The sequence below is a fragment of the Abramis brama genome (genome assembly GCF_963993115.1).
Source record: "Abramis brama genome assembly, chromosome: 14".
Lineage (NCBI taxonomy): Eukaryota > Metazoa > Chordata > Actinopteri > Cypriniformes > Leuciscidae > Abramis > Abramis brama.
In genome coordinates, this window is record NC_139976.1 from 5,638,964 (window position 1) to 5,653,934 (window position 14,971).

The window sequence follows — 14,971 nt, forward strand, 5'->3', positions numbered from 1 at the left end:
ACACAACACCACTTACTGTTTCTCACAGATGCTGTCTGAATCTGGTCTTACGGTACGTTTACACGACAACGATGTACTAAAAACGGAAACGTTTTTCCAAAGTTGTCAAAACGATCCCCGTTCACGCGGTTCTGCGAAACCGACTAAAAACACTGTATTATTCATCCTAGGCCAGTAGTTGGCGATGTCACTTTGTAAAGAAACACTACGCACCTATAGACTGAACACATAATACGCATGCGGATGACGTCACCGGTTTCACAAATGTACGTTTTTGTAGTTTACACAGAGATGACAACCGTATTGTTTTCAAAATCTTGCACTTTGACCTAAACACCATTGTCGTATAAACGAACAGCCAAAATGCATTAAAAGTTTTCCGTTTTTAGCTGAAAACGGTGTCATGTAAACGTTTCCTTACTCTGATAAAATGGTTTCACTTCTACGGTCACTTTCAACACAGCGCCAAGTAAATCAACATCTATTTACAATTTTTTATAAAAATCATTTTCCACCTGTGCACACAGGTCAATGGCTTTTTGCTTCTATTGAGTCAGACTCGGTATTCATGTTCAATGTTGTGATTTAGGAACCTTGTTTTACTCAAACCGGAGATTAAGAGCTTCAATATGAAACACATTCACATATACAGAGTTAATCCCCAAACTGCTGCCCAGACCCAGCTGGTTTTGTATTTGTTCCTTTGTGTGAAAGTCAGTCATTGAAAAGCAAACAGCAACACTGCCCTTGGCATTTGGTCAGACACATGGGCAGATGGTATCACCGTCTACGCTGTGATAAACAGTCACAGGAAATCAGTTCACAGTAGCGTGGAGACTTCACGTCCCTGTCCGCAAGCACTCATCTCATCTTCCTCAGACGCATTCGGTTCTCCTTGTCCCGCTTCTTCAATGTGCTGATGAACTGGGTGAAAAACAGTTCCTGGTCTTTCCTCTTCAGAACCTGTTTGAATCGAGGATCCTTTCCGTACTTGTCCAAAAACTCTTTAAACGTTGACCTACAAAAGAGAACATCAAAATGAGATCCTTGACAGTCATCAAATGTTTTATGTCATCAGTGTGATGGTCCTCAATTGCGATTGCGGTGGTTTTCATGGCTAGACTTTGAAAGACGTCTCATAGAGGAGATTGTACAGTCGTGAGTCTGGAAAAGAGCTGAAAACACATGAACCTGCATAGAGCAATTATAGCAATAATGCACCATTTTACAAAGGAACCACGGAAGTCAGTCTCCGTTCAACCTGCAAAGAGGCAAACTTCAAGCCGAGAGCTAATCCCTGTGGCTTGTTTGAATTCAGTTCTGTAAGAGACCTTTAACAAGAAACAAGGTTATAATCAAATACACAACCATCAGTAATTTAACACTTTTGCTGAATGAATAATCCGCTCTAGAGATGTTTTTTTTTTTTTTTATTAATGCAAAAGCAGTCACACTTATTTCATCTCATATACTGTATAAGCTCACCTGGTTGTGATTTTTGACTCCTCCAGCAGTTTTCTGTATTCTTCTTTCGCTTGCTGGAGTTTGCATTTTTTCTCTTTGTGCTCCTCTTTCATTCTTGCTTTGACAAACTGATCATAAATCTGTGGGCAAATTAAATACATAAAAAAATAAAAAAATATTAAATATTTAAAAATGTGAAGATACATTTAATGTTTATTTATACTACAGGGCTGCTGAATGCATGATTCTGATTGGTTGACAAACGTTCTAAAGTGTGCAATTATTTTCAGGCAAACGCACGGCTAAAGTAGTTCCAGGCAGGTCTTGACCGCATTACAGGTTCATATCACTTCGCCAACTGATTTCAGTTATTTCAAAGTTTCTTACAGCCTACAACAGCAAAAGAACCAAAACCCACAACGACACTGACAAAGCAAATAAATATAGTAAACAATAGGATAAAAATGACAAATTATTTCCATGTTTTTTGCCACAAAATTACATTTTATTATGTATGGAAAGCACATACTCTTTTTCTCACACTCAAACGCACACACATGTAGTATGGACACACACTCGCACAGAAATGTGTCAATAGTAATAACAGCGCTGTTTTTGAAGCAGATAAACTTACAGTCACAGACTCAGGTAATTCAGACACACTTAATCTCTCTCTCTCTCCCTCTCTCTCTCTCTCTCTCTCTCTCTCTCTCTCTCTCTTTCTCTCTCTCTCTCTCTCTCTCTCTCTCTCTCTCTCTCTCTCTCTTTCTTTCTTTCTCTCTCTCTCTCTCTCTCTCTCTCTCTCTCTCTCTTTCTCTCTCTCTCTCTCTCTCTCTCTCTCTCTCTCTCTCTAATAACTGCAATAATAACAGCATTAGTCTGCTATCAATTGATCAAGCCTCTGTTACCCCTAATTAGTCACACAAAAGCGTTTTTAAGGGGAAAAAAAACCTGACAAATGTCTTGACATCTGAACAATGTCTTGAGGTGTGGTAACCATAGTTTAAGCATAATAATTGACTCTGGCTCGTTGAATTACTAGAAAATATTGCACACATCCGCTTCATGTCGTGGCCGCATTACCACCTTGGGTGTGCATTATTTTCTAATTATTCCTTACATAATATATAGTGCAAATCATTTTCAATATTATCCTCAATGATGTGATACAGTTTATACAGTTAATGCAAAACCTTAGGTCCTACCACCAACTACTAGTACTTTTAAAACTACCATGCTGGTACTAGACGCCTGTGGAAGTGTAGAGGTAATGAAGTTTTATTAATGTTTGAGGCTGTTTGAGGCTGATGTGAAAGCTTCATGTCATACCTGTTTACGTTCCTCTGGACTCAGCAACAGGTACCGTGGATCAAATACAATTTTGTGCAGTTCTTTCTCCCAGGTGGAGAATGCAGACACCTGTTCAAGACACACAGGATGATTGACGCTCACACAGAATAAACGCATGTCAATCACCCACTTCATTACACACTGCTCCATCTGTAAGATTATAATGGCCCACTGAATTTTCACTTTTGGGTGAACTATTGGATTAACCTTTATCTCCTTTATTCCCTAAGTCTGAAGTTTCATTATTGTCCCAGAATCACTGAATTTCTCACCCCTCTTTCTAGAAGCATGTCTCTGAAATGGCCGATCCGGAGCTCCAGCGGTAATGATCCATTTTTTCCTTCATCACACTCATCAGGATGGTCCAGTCTTTAAAGCGATGGAGACAAAATACAACAGCTTTAATGCTGTTAATATCTCAGGAGGTAATGTCCAATAGACTGCATTGATTCTGCCCAAACTATTATGATATGCACACTATGCCGATTAAAATAAAAGTGTTTACGAAAGTCTTGTCAATGAATAACTATTATAGTAAATATTGTGTAAATTAAATATCCATGTCATTTCAGCAGTTCTCACTCTGCCATTTTTGCTATCACTAAATTGAATCATACACTGAAAAAAAATATAACACTTTGTTGCCGTAAATGAAATATTCAACGTAAACAAAATCTCTCAGAATCTCTCAGTTCTTCTTGAAATGTAAAGTGCAGGCTTGTGTTCTTGACATTTGGACATACATCAAACACCCAACTGTTCAATTTAAATCATCACCAAGAGAGACAGATTGTGAAATTTGCATCAAGCTGTGAGTGCAGATGTTGCCCACCAAAAATCAAAGACTTCCTGTTGAGCTGTGATTATTAAGGTGAGTGACAAACTGCACATCTGACACTATATCCTCCCGATCAGTTAAAGCAGACCCAGGATACATCTGTTGTCATATTTTACATGGCTTGACCCGACTTACTTGTAGCGCTTGTTCTTTGAACTACGTTCCTCTTCATCCTCGTCATCATCTTCATCAGCAGAATTTGAGCCGTCGTCTATTGATGGAACAAATCAAGCTTTAGATTAATATATCCTACAAAGTATAGTTTTATTTATATAGTAAAATAATATAGTTTTATTTATGCGCACAACACCAGCTGTTTGAGGTTCTGTATTGATATACCTGGATCATGCCAGGTTATTCATCTGAAAAGTACAATGAGAACTAATTTACTCAAATAGATTAAGGTCATCAATAAATAATCTCCATGAAACGGCAATAAAACTAAATCAATAAAGATGAAAAGCCTTCTGTGAAATGAAGCCAACCATATAATAACTTCCAGACAAGATCCAGACTAATTCAATATTTGCAGAGCCGCTTCATTGGATTACTGCTTTTAGGTAATCCGCGAGAATATCACTTCTGCAGTTTGGTGTGTGTATTAAACTTTAGCTTGAGCATCATTATCACACTGTTAGGATTAAACTTCATCCCTTGTCAAGTTCATTCCTTTTACAGTGCTCCTGTATCAGTCATGAGTTACACTTCACTGATTCAGCAACTTAATCTGAACTCAAGTGACTCTTACCTTGAGGCTACAGTAGGACTTGCCAACATGATCTCATTAGTATTTGCAAGTACTGTACGCTACCATTCAAAAGTTTGGGGTAAGTATATTTTTTTTGTGGGGGGGGGATTAAAACCACTTCAGCAAGTATGTATTACTTTGTAAAGATAATGTTACAAAATTAAAGGTAGGGTATGGGATTTGCAAAACGGCCGGCAGATTTTGAAAATACACAACTCAAATGGTCCTACCTTCTTTCCTCCAACGCTGGCCCTGACTCCACCCATTCATGTGGAGGGAGGGGGATGGGGGGAGGGGGGGATGGTACGTCCGTTTGATTGACAAACTTACTGTCCAGTGATTCTAGGTGGTCTTGGAAATGATTGGCTGGAGTTTTTCGAGTCCTGCCCTTTCCACAGATGATTAAATTGCTTAATTTTCATTTCAGTGCTTCTAACTCTTACAGCTCTAACTAGCTGTAAGTGGGTTAGGAATAGGATTTCAAGTGGTTTTGAAAAAATGGACAAAAAAGAGAATCACATACCCCACCTTTAATATTTCAAATAATGCTGTTCTTTTGAACTTTCTATTCATCCTGAAATTTAACCTGAAATCATACCTTCAAAATATTAAGCAGCGCAACTCTTTTCAACATTGATAATATATGAATTTTGTCTTGAGCAGCAAATCAGCATATTAGAATGATTTCTGAAGGATCACGTGACACTGAAGACTGGAGTAATGATTGAAATTCACAGGAATAAATTAAATTGTATCATATATTCAATTAGAAAACAATTTTTAAATTGTAATAATATTTCACATTTATATGTTTTCCAGCCTTGGTAAGCATAAAAATCTTATTTCAAATACATTACAAAAAAATATGACTAACCCCAAACTTCTGAACACTTACATTTAATTAAATTTGGATACACACTGAAACACAATATCAACATACTGAAAGCATCTAAAATGTAAACACTTTTACCTTATTACAGGTTCATGGAAATCACAGGTTGAGATGAGATGGAATTAGATATTTACTGAATCTTCCATAACAGTTTCCATAACTAAAGATGATGATGTTTTCATCATATATTTCATACTTGCTACAATTTTTATAATTCAATTCAGTTATATAAAGAGTTCCAATGATTTATCTTTGTTTGTGCCATTTGGATTTCAATTACAAATAAATTTGCCATTAAATAGGTCAGAAAACACATTGCCTGCATACTAATTTGTACACTATCTATCCTAAATTGTCTCTAAAATTGGATATAATGTGTCCCAAATCATGGTATGTTTAAAAGAGAATGTTAAATATGTCTGAATAGTCTACTATTCATTGAGTCTCACCTTTCTTGCGTTTATGTGGTGGGTCCTCGATGATTCGATTGAGGTCTCCACGGTCTTTCAGATCCACTGGTTTCTCCCATACTGACAAATGCATGGTGGGATTGAAAAAGAACACCCTGTCATCGCCTGTCCACACCACACACCTAGAGAAAAGAGAGATGCTGTTATGCTTTTATATACTCATACACACACACACACACACACACAGAAACACAACCCAACAGCCTGTTAGTGGTATTCTCACAAAGTGACTAAGAAATCCTGATGAAGAAAAACACCCCCATCAAGACCAAACTGACCCAGAGAGAGAGGATTCAGGGTCACACATGACAGCTAAGAACCGCTAAAACCAGATGGCCTGAATTATTATAACTTTTTTCACAATCATCCTTAAGCTGTTTCACAAGATATTTTTAAATGGATAAAATCCACAATATGTCCAGAATCAAATATCTACAAGCCTATTATAGGTTTTAGATTCCAGTCATAAATCCAAAAGTGACCAATTTTTCAGGCGTTCCGCGCTAGATATTCATACCTTACAGTGATAATTTTAGACCCATTTCAGGCCTCATTCAGGGTAAGTCGGATAAAGAATTCATGGATTCTGCAGTAGTCTGTGAGGTAATTTGATACAACCTCATGCCAACCATGACAAACCAATCCTGACATTTCATTTTGCTACCCAATCGCATCAGGGAGATCGGCAGTGCCTTCCTGTACCGTAAAACTGACCCAATGATATTAAAAAATCTTTGAAACGGCGAATCCGCTCTGCTCATATGCAGTTAATCATAGTGCAAACATATGGTTGGTGCTAGTCACATGCTTCATTTGTCCTTCCTTGCAGGGATTCTTGAATTTTTAAATCATGTTCATGCAGCCTCCATATAAAACAATATCTACAAAATTTAGAGCCCTATTTTATTCTACACAAAGGACCATTTTATTGCTCAGAACAGAAGTTGTTGTGTGTAATATTTTCCCCATTCTTTTCTGTCTCAGCTTACTATGCAGAACTACTATATAATCTATTTCTAGCTCAGTTATTCCGAACACTGTGACTGTGCCACTATCCAACTTTATTGGAGCAATTTACCATCTCAAAGTTTATCCTAAAATGAAAAAGACACAAATGAGACAATTGACATACATTGATTAATGAATGAATGATGAATGAATGATAAAAACACTGACATCCAATCAGAATCTTAAAGAGCATTTAAAGCAGCAGACGATAAACTCCAACCCCCCTTTTAATAAACAGCATGTTATCATGCATTAATGTGGACGCTAGTATAGTTATGGTTATGGTTATGGTTATAGTTATCGTTCTTGGTGTGAACGGGCCTTTAAAATCCCAAGATCGATCATTTAGTCATACCAGGGTTTCCTGCATCAGTTATCAGTGGTGACGGACCCTGCTGCTGAATTTACAGTCCCAAGGCAAAAGACCTCATATAAAAAGGCAATGTACCGCGAAATATTCACGAATGATCATTCATATGATTCACGAACAAATGATTCTTATGAACTGGTACCTCTGAGTTCAAAACAGACTGCGTCCGAAATCGCATACTCTCTTGAGTAGGTGCTCCTTTAGAATAAGTACCTACTTTGCGACCGCTAAAAAATGAGTTTCAACATAGTATGATGTCTGTAGTATGAATGTAATCCGGACGTACATTCGCCATGTTGTCATTATCATGTGATCTCACTTGATCTTTCCTTTTTGTCTAGACTCTAAAATGGGTTTTTATGCACCAAAGGAATCTAATCCCGCATCTATATCTGGATAATCACACAACAGCTCCAATTCTGCAAAGCTGGTGTCATCAACCACATGGTAAAAGCAAAGATTTACCAGTTCAAGCCAGTTTGTGTGTGTCAACAAAAGCTGAATGCCATAAGCCACGATGCCTGCCGGGTTTCAAAAATGTCTGTGAGTGTGTGTATGTGTATGTTTGTGTGTTTGTTTGTAGGGAAGGAAAGCCCACACTGCTTTGGCAGAGAGAAATGGATGCCTTGCATAACACATTGTCCTCATGCAGGTTTTCGATTGGATGTCACAGCATCTGTTGGAAGTTTGCCATGTGCACTGCTGTATTTTATCCAAGCATGTATTACTGTCATCAAACAGTTATACAGCAGCATGCATCATTTAAATGGTGCTAAAGCTGCTGACATTTATGACAGAATGAGAGGAGATAAAACAAACATCTTTTATATCACTATATAAGAACAAAGTGGCTATTAAAGCATTTCAAAACACAGGAGAAAAACACTGCAATTTCAATTGTGGCATTTTAAAGTGTAGGTTGACACTGAGACAATTGTGAGAGAACAATCGATTGGTCATTATCTTGCATGCGGATAGTCATTTTTTATCAATAAAGATCCATCAGATTAATGGTGAGCTGTACAATCATATCTGTGCAGACAAAACGGGTAGTTACCATGGTGATCCAGGTATAGGCGTGGTTGCAACTGGACGCTTGTCTTTGGGCAAGATATCCTCGTCCATACTGACTTTAAAAGGCTCATCCTGGACACAAACACACACACATACACCGAAAGGAAAGGTACACCATAAAAGACATAAAAGAGCATGTGATGTTGTCTGAGTGACCGAAATGGCCATGTGAGTCTTGTTATGAGGAATGCTTAAATTTGTGTGTGTGTGTGTGTGTTTGTGTGTGTGTGTGTGTGTGTGTGTGTGTTGTCTGACATAAGCTAAAAGCTAATTCTGTTTTATTCATATAATTAATAGATTTTAATAAAAGTTTTTAGCTGTGATTTATGGCATAATGGAGGAATGCAAGAGTAATCAAATTCATCTCAAATTAAAAAGTAACCAAATTAATTTAAGAAATCAATGCTTATTGCAATTTTGCAAGCATACGTGCAATCCCAGAATGCATCGTGTAGAGCTCAATGAAAACATGATTTGAACAAACAAAGCATGAGTAATGTCAATTAATATACTTTATTCAATACTGAAAATTATCCATACAAATATACTGAAGCGCTGAACCGCAACGTAAAAAAAAACAATAATAATTTGTAAAAAAAATAAAATAAAATAATCTAGCATTTCGAGATTAAAGTCAAAATATTTATATTTGACTTTAATATCTAAATATTTCGACTTTAATCTCGAAATGCTAGAATTATCCTTTATTAAAGAATTTTTTTCTGAATGTTGCGGTTCTGTACAAATAGTTCCAATAATAATAATAAAAAATATATATTTTACCCATTATTTATGTGACTAATGTATTATGTTTATTAGAGTATCATTTTTTTTTTGTAACATCGCTGTATATTTTCAAAGTCACTTATGAAATCAAGCATCTCATTTTAGTTGATGTGCAACAACGTTTGGAACAGAGCAGGTGCTTTTTTCTTTTTTTCTTTTTTTTCTACTCTGTAATCACGCAGGCGAAGTGAACCTCAATTATCTCACCCCAAACATGGGTTACAAGGCTAATAATAAAATATAGTGTTGATTATCAACCTGATAAATGGTCTAGATGTGTTCAGCCTTGAACACACACTCGGAAAACAACCAATTACCCAGTCCCTGCATGACCGAATGCTGCAGATTACAGATTCTCCACATACTATCAGGCTGGCGGTCTTGCACACTCTTTACGGTTAAATGAATTACCGTTCTGGGGGAATTTCACTAATTAATCTGGCTGAGAAGATTTCAAAAGCCGTCACCTATGGGGACACTGTGTTACGGCGCACTTCAACAAAAGCGATTATTAACTCAATCTTAATTGGACTCCAAATCTGATTCTGCCCGTAGTGTGACCTTTTCCACAAATCAGTTCGATATTCTTTCTCCCTCTAAGACAATCCAAAACTATTTTCATGAGGATCATGGTCTGGCAACAAATGAACTGAATGGCAATTAAGTGGATGTTGCCTTTAATATCATTTTAAGAATAGCTAATGAGAGAAAGACAGATTACGAACCTCAGCTTTAGCCTCTGGGTTTGGACCGCGGCGGAGAACTAAGGCGTCTGTGCAGGATGGCTTCTTTAATTCCAGTATCTTATCTGAAGACAGAGATAAATGCTCAGTATCCCCCTGTTACCCATTTTCAATCCACACTGTTTCTTCAAACAATCTGCACCCCATCAACAGTAAATATAGTTCAAATAAAAAGAGTAAAAGATAATTCCCTCTAAATGGATGTCAGAGATTCTAATTAAACACTCAAATACTCACTTCATCTACTAATCAAATGGTGTGGCATCCAAATTCATCAATGAAATCCCATTATGAAACACTGCAAATCAGTTTGTATGAGAGCTATGTTTCATTGTGCCTTCTATTTTAAGATTAGCAATCATCAAGAGGGGTGCCTTCATTTGCACATATATCCATTTAATTATAGCTATGTTTATATGTGTGAATGACGGGATTTTTCTCTGCTTGATTGCTATTCCTCATGCAATTCCACCACAGTTAAGAGGTTGTGTTTTGTATTTTTCTAATTCAATATTAATCATTCAATTATGAAAACTAAAGATTATTGATTAGTGAGATTTGGCTATACTTGTGAGGGTCAAATGTCCTCACTTATAGTCAAATATTATGACAACAGACTAAAAAAGATTATAAATCAGCCAAAACATTCTTATTTTTAAATCTAGTGTTTTGCACGTTTCTCTGATGGGTTGGTTTAGAAGTACGGGTTGGGCTAGGCCTTAGAAAATATAATTAAAATCATATAAAATCAATGGAAGTCTATGTAATTGCCTCACCAATATAGTAAAACAAACATACATGTGTGTGTTACAGTGTTACAGTAATATTTTTAATTATTACTACAGTTTTTAGTGTATTTTTTATCAAATGCAGCCTATAAGCATAAAACACAAATTTACTGACCCCAAACTTTTGAATGGTAGTGTATATACAGTATACAGAAAGTGTAATAAATTAAGTCCAAACAATTAAATGCTGTTTGCTCAGAATGAATATTGACAGAACATTCAGAAAATCAATAATGTATTAAAAAAAATCACAAGCAACATCATTACAAGCAACATCAAAAAGCAAAAGACACTGCAACATTCTGAAGAGCAATTGACAAGCATAAATCTTGTTACAAAAATCAAATAACAGCTGGCAGACAAATCAATAAGAAAACTACACACTGAGACTGTCAGTAATGGTAGAAACCATTATACAATACAAAGCCAGTCACTTTAGATAGTTTGAACACACTTAAACTCAGTCTTCCACAAAAATAATTTGCACTTTATTTCCATGGAAAAGTATGAAATTAGATGTGGCAAGCATAAGGTGGAGTGGAAATCAAATGCGCTGCTTGATCTTTTGTCCTGCATGAAATTCAACTCAAGCGGGCTGCATACTGAAGCAGCTCAGGATAAAACAACAAAGAAACATCAGGGAGAAATAGATCCTGCTCAGAGGTGTGAATGGGGATTGGTAAAGGTCGTCTCGATTCTAAAGTTACGTAAAAGGCATGCAAACAACTCATTCTGATGGTATATCAGCATATAATACAACTGGTTGTACAATTAAAAAAAATTATATTTGAAAAATGCAATGACTAATGACAATGTTCAAAATTTTGGGTCGGTAAGAAGTTTTAAATATTTTTTTAATGTTAATGTTTTAAAGAATGCTCATCAAGGTTGCACTTATTTAATCACAGTGATTTAATCTTTTAATTGAAAATAATGTTTTCCATTTTAATATATTGTAAACTGTAATTTATTCCTGTGATCAAATCTGAATTTTCAGCATCATTACTCCCGTCTTCAGTGTGTCACATGATCATTCAGAAATCATTCTAATATGCTGGTTTTCTGCTCAAGAAACATTTCTGATTATTATCTATGTTGAAAACAGTTGTGCTGCTTAATATTTTTTGATCAATTTAATGCAACCTTGCTTTTCTTTCAAAAAACACTCTTTTACTTTTGAGCACTGAGCAGTAGTGTATGTACAGTTAAATATGGCATAAGGGGGGCAGATAGTAATGGATTTCTTACAAAACATCTAGCACTGACAAATTCAGATTAAACTTGGATGAAACGGTTCTGGCCCCATAGCAACTCTTTGTATTTCAACAAGCAACTGCTTTGCAATAAAGCTGAATAAAGATTCAGTTTGATTTATATCAGTCATCATCGTTGCGCTGGAAGCGTTGACGAGAAACCTCTCATCCACGCCTACACAAACCATTCATCTGTTTCTGTTAGCGCAGACACTTCCGTGGCAAGCTTCCACTCTGAGGTCTTACGTAGACAGAAGACAGCATAGAAGAATAACTGTGTGGCGACTAGTTGAATCACAAGCTGTTTATGCTGTTCTCTAAAACATGCAACACATAAAGCAGAACTGTCCTGTTGCTTCTACATGTTGTCACTTCTTCTTGAGTCTCTCACAGTGTAGAAGGAAAGAAGTTGATGGTTGAACATAGCTGGATATATTAAATATGATCTGTTTTGTTCACAGAGTTCAGAGTCAGATCTGTCTTGTTTAAAATACAACAGCCTTTTTTCCACCGCTGGGCCTAACGGTTCTAAGAACAGTAAGGTCCGGTTCCAGTTATATTTCCACTTGAGCTTGATTCGGCACAGAAGGATTAGACAAACTTGATTCGGCCCAGAATTCTCAGCACGGTTAGCCAACACTTAATTTGAATTTTTTTCATTTTAATATTACATAAATTATATTTGACTTAAATGCTTGTATTTAAATATTTTATATTCTACCAGTGATGAAACTGTGCTAGATGTTGAGTTTTGTGAAGGAAGGCCATTGGTTGGGAGCCTATGAGCTGTGTTTATGATCACTATAATATAGTGGTACATGTACATAACAGTGACTGTAAAATATATGTTACTGTAGGTATGGGAATGGCATATTTTTGGTTTGGTTTCACTTTATTTTGATGGTCAACACATTCTGTTGACAATGAGTAACGCTGCACCTAAATGTCTACTAACTCTCATTAGAGTGTTAGTCAAGTATTAGTAGACTGGTAGGGTTAGGATTTGAATAAGTTGACATGTAGTTGCAAAGTTATTTATAGTCAGTAGAATGTCTGTTGTAGGAGGATCACAATAAAGAGTTAGCAGATATTAAGCAGACAGTCTACTAAAACTCTAATGAGAGTTAGTTGACATGTAGTTTCAAAGTTACTTATAGTCAACAGAATGTTCAAAAGGGACCATCAAAATGAAGTGTTACCTTTGGTTTTGATATTTTGGATATGGTCATTGGGCTATTTTTGATTGGCCATTGAGATAGTTTTGTTATGCAGACTTGGCAACCCTTGTTGGCATACACAATGGAAATGCAATTGTGAGAATGCTACTTAAGATTGTATTATATATCATGTGTGTAATCTCACTTGTCGCTCTTTGCCCCTTCCAGTTTCCAGTGAGTAGGGTCACTCCAGGAGCAGAGAGTGATGTTAATGCGGTGATCTGAGAGGGAAGGACGGGTCCCAGAAAGCTCTCCCAGCTTCTACGTGTTCCTGTATGCCACACAGAAAACATGGAAGTAGATTTTACTATGCATGAACCACAGAGACATACTGAGAGAGAGAAAGACAGAGAATTACAGATCAAAAAGACTGGTCAGCCATAAATTCAATCCAACTAAAACCAACTTAAAGGCACAATATGCAAGTTTTTCAAAATAATAACAAAGGCGTAGCATGATGACTGCGAGAGTGAGTGTGGAATCATGGGAGTTGCCACTTGACAAAATAGTGTTGTCTCTGAGGCATGTTACAAACATGTTACTTGCGGTAAATCAAGAAAATTAGAGATTCAAACAATAAGACTATAATAATGATTAAAGGGGTGGTTGATTATGATTTCACTTTTCTAACTTTAGTTAGTGTGTAAAGTTGCTGTTTGAGCATAAACAACATCTCCAAAGTTATAATGCTCAAAGTTCAAAGCAGCCAACTACAACAAACACTGGTTGGGACTACACAACATTCCTCCCGGGTTAGTGACATCACTAACCCTAAAATTTACATAAACCCTGCCCCCGGAACACGATTTATAGATTATCAAGACAGAATATGCTAATAATTATGTGTATAACTACACATAAGCTACATAAATTCATCAACTAACCATTCAGAAATGCCCTGTTGCTTCTACATGTTGTCACTTCTTCTTGAGTGTGAACATAAAAGGCTAAAAGTTTTTGAAATTTTCAGTGCATGTCTGTGTGAGTGCAAGCTGTTGAAGCTCCGCCCTCTGTGCCATGAGCAGCAGCTCATTTGCATTTAAGGGAACAGACACAAAACGGTGCGTTTTTGCTCACCCTCAAAATTGACAATTTTAACATGCTATATACAAATATCTGTGAGGTATTTTGAGCTAAACCTTCACATACACACTATGGGGACATCAAATACTTTTTTTTTTACATCTTGTGCAAAGGGCATTATACCACCCCTTTAAGTTTTCTGTCAATAAAGTTATCCGAACAGGTATTCAGCTGTCTAATAAAACATAATATATTAAAGTGTCTTTGGTGTTTCCATGGTTTCTACGGAAGTAAAGGGTAGCGTGGATATGACATCATTGACAGGCGACGCAATGACACGTTACACTGGTTAAAATAGCTGATTTCTCTGGATTTAAATATTGTTAAAACATTTTGGATAATGTAAATACACAAGTTAACAAAATATATAACATTGTTCCAGTGGGGTTTTTTGTATATTGTAATCCAAATATCTTACATATTGTGCCTTTAAGGTGGTTCTAATTGGTTTTCAACTGGTCCAGCTAAAAGAGTGTCGATTACCAGTTGGTGGCGCTGGTTTCTGTCATCTTGGTCAAAATAAAAAAATAAAAAAATGTATGGTTTAAAAACCAACTTGACCAGCTTAAGCTGAAATAAGCTGTTTATACAGAAGGGATTGCATTAAACCATGTTATTTCCTTTTAAATCTGACCAACTGTGAAAAGTAATACTATTAGAGAGATGATGCCAAGGACACTGCGAAATACACAAACATTATGCAGTACAATTCAGTCTGGCTATCCGGTTTCCACCAGCCAATAAGGCTATGGAATCAATTCCCAAATCTCAAACCTGTCATAAACAAACCTACAGGAGGACCAATCAACATTGCCTTCATCATTGGGAATCAAAGAAGTGTTTAATTTTACACACCAAATTCCTCAAAGCTTCAATCAAAAGTTCCG

At 36.4% G+C, this 14,971-nt stretch overlaps 1 protein-coding gene across 1 annotated transcript in view; it reads right to left on the minus strand.

Moving 5' to 3' along the window:
- Positions 1–718: 718 nt before the first annotated feature.
- The window catches only part of tcerg1l (transcription elongation regulator 1 like), a 73,739-nt gene continuing 59,486 nt past the window's right edge, over positions 719–14,971 (minus strand). Inside the window, exons 6-14 of the mRNA XM_084134764.1 lie at positions 13,147–13,272; positions 9,726–9,808; positions 8,198–8,286; positions 5,742–5,884; positions 3,788–3,863; positions 3,087–3,183; positions 2,794–2,883; positions 1,486–1,604; positions 719–1,018 (exon numbers count right to left, since the gene is read on the minus strand). Of these exons, the coding sequence (XP_083990890.1) occupies positions 862–1,018; positions 1,486–1,604; positions 2,794–2,883; positions 3,087–3,183; positions 3,788–3,863; positions 5,742–5,884; positions 8,198–8,286; positions 9,726–9,808; positions 13,147–13,272 (980 nt within the window). The 3' untranslated portion in view covers positions 719–861. The remainder of the gene's footprint in view (positions 1,019–1,485; positions 1,605–2,793; positions 2,884–3,086; positions 3,184–3,787; positions 3,864–5,741; positions 5,885–8,197; positions 8,287–9,725; positions 9,809–13,146; positions 13,273–14,971) is intronic.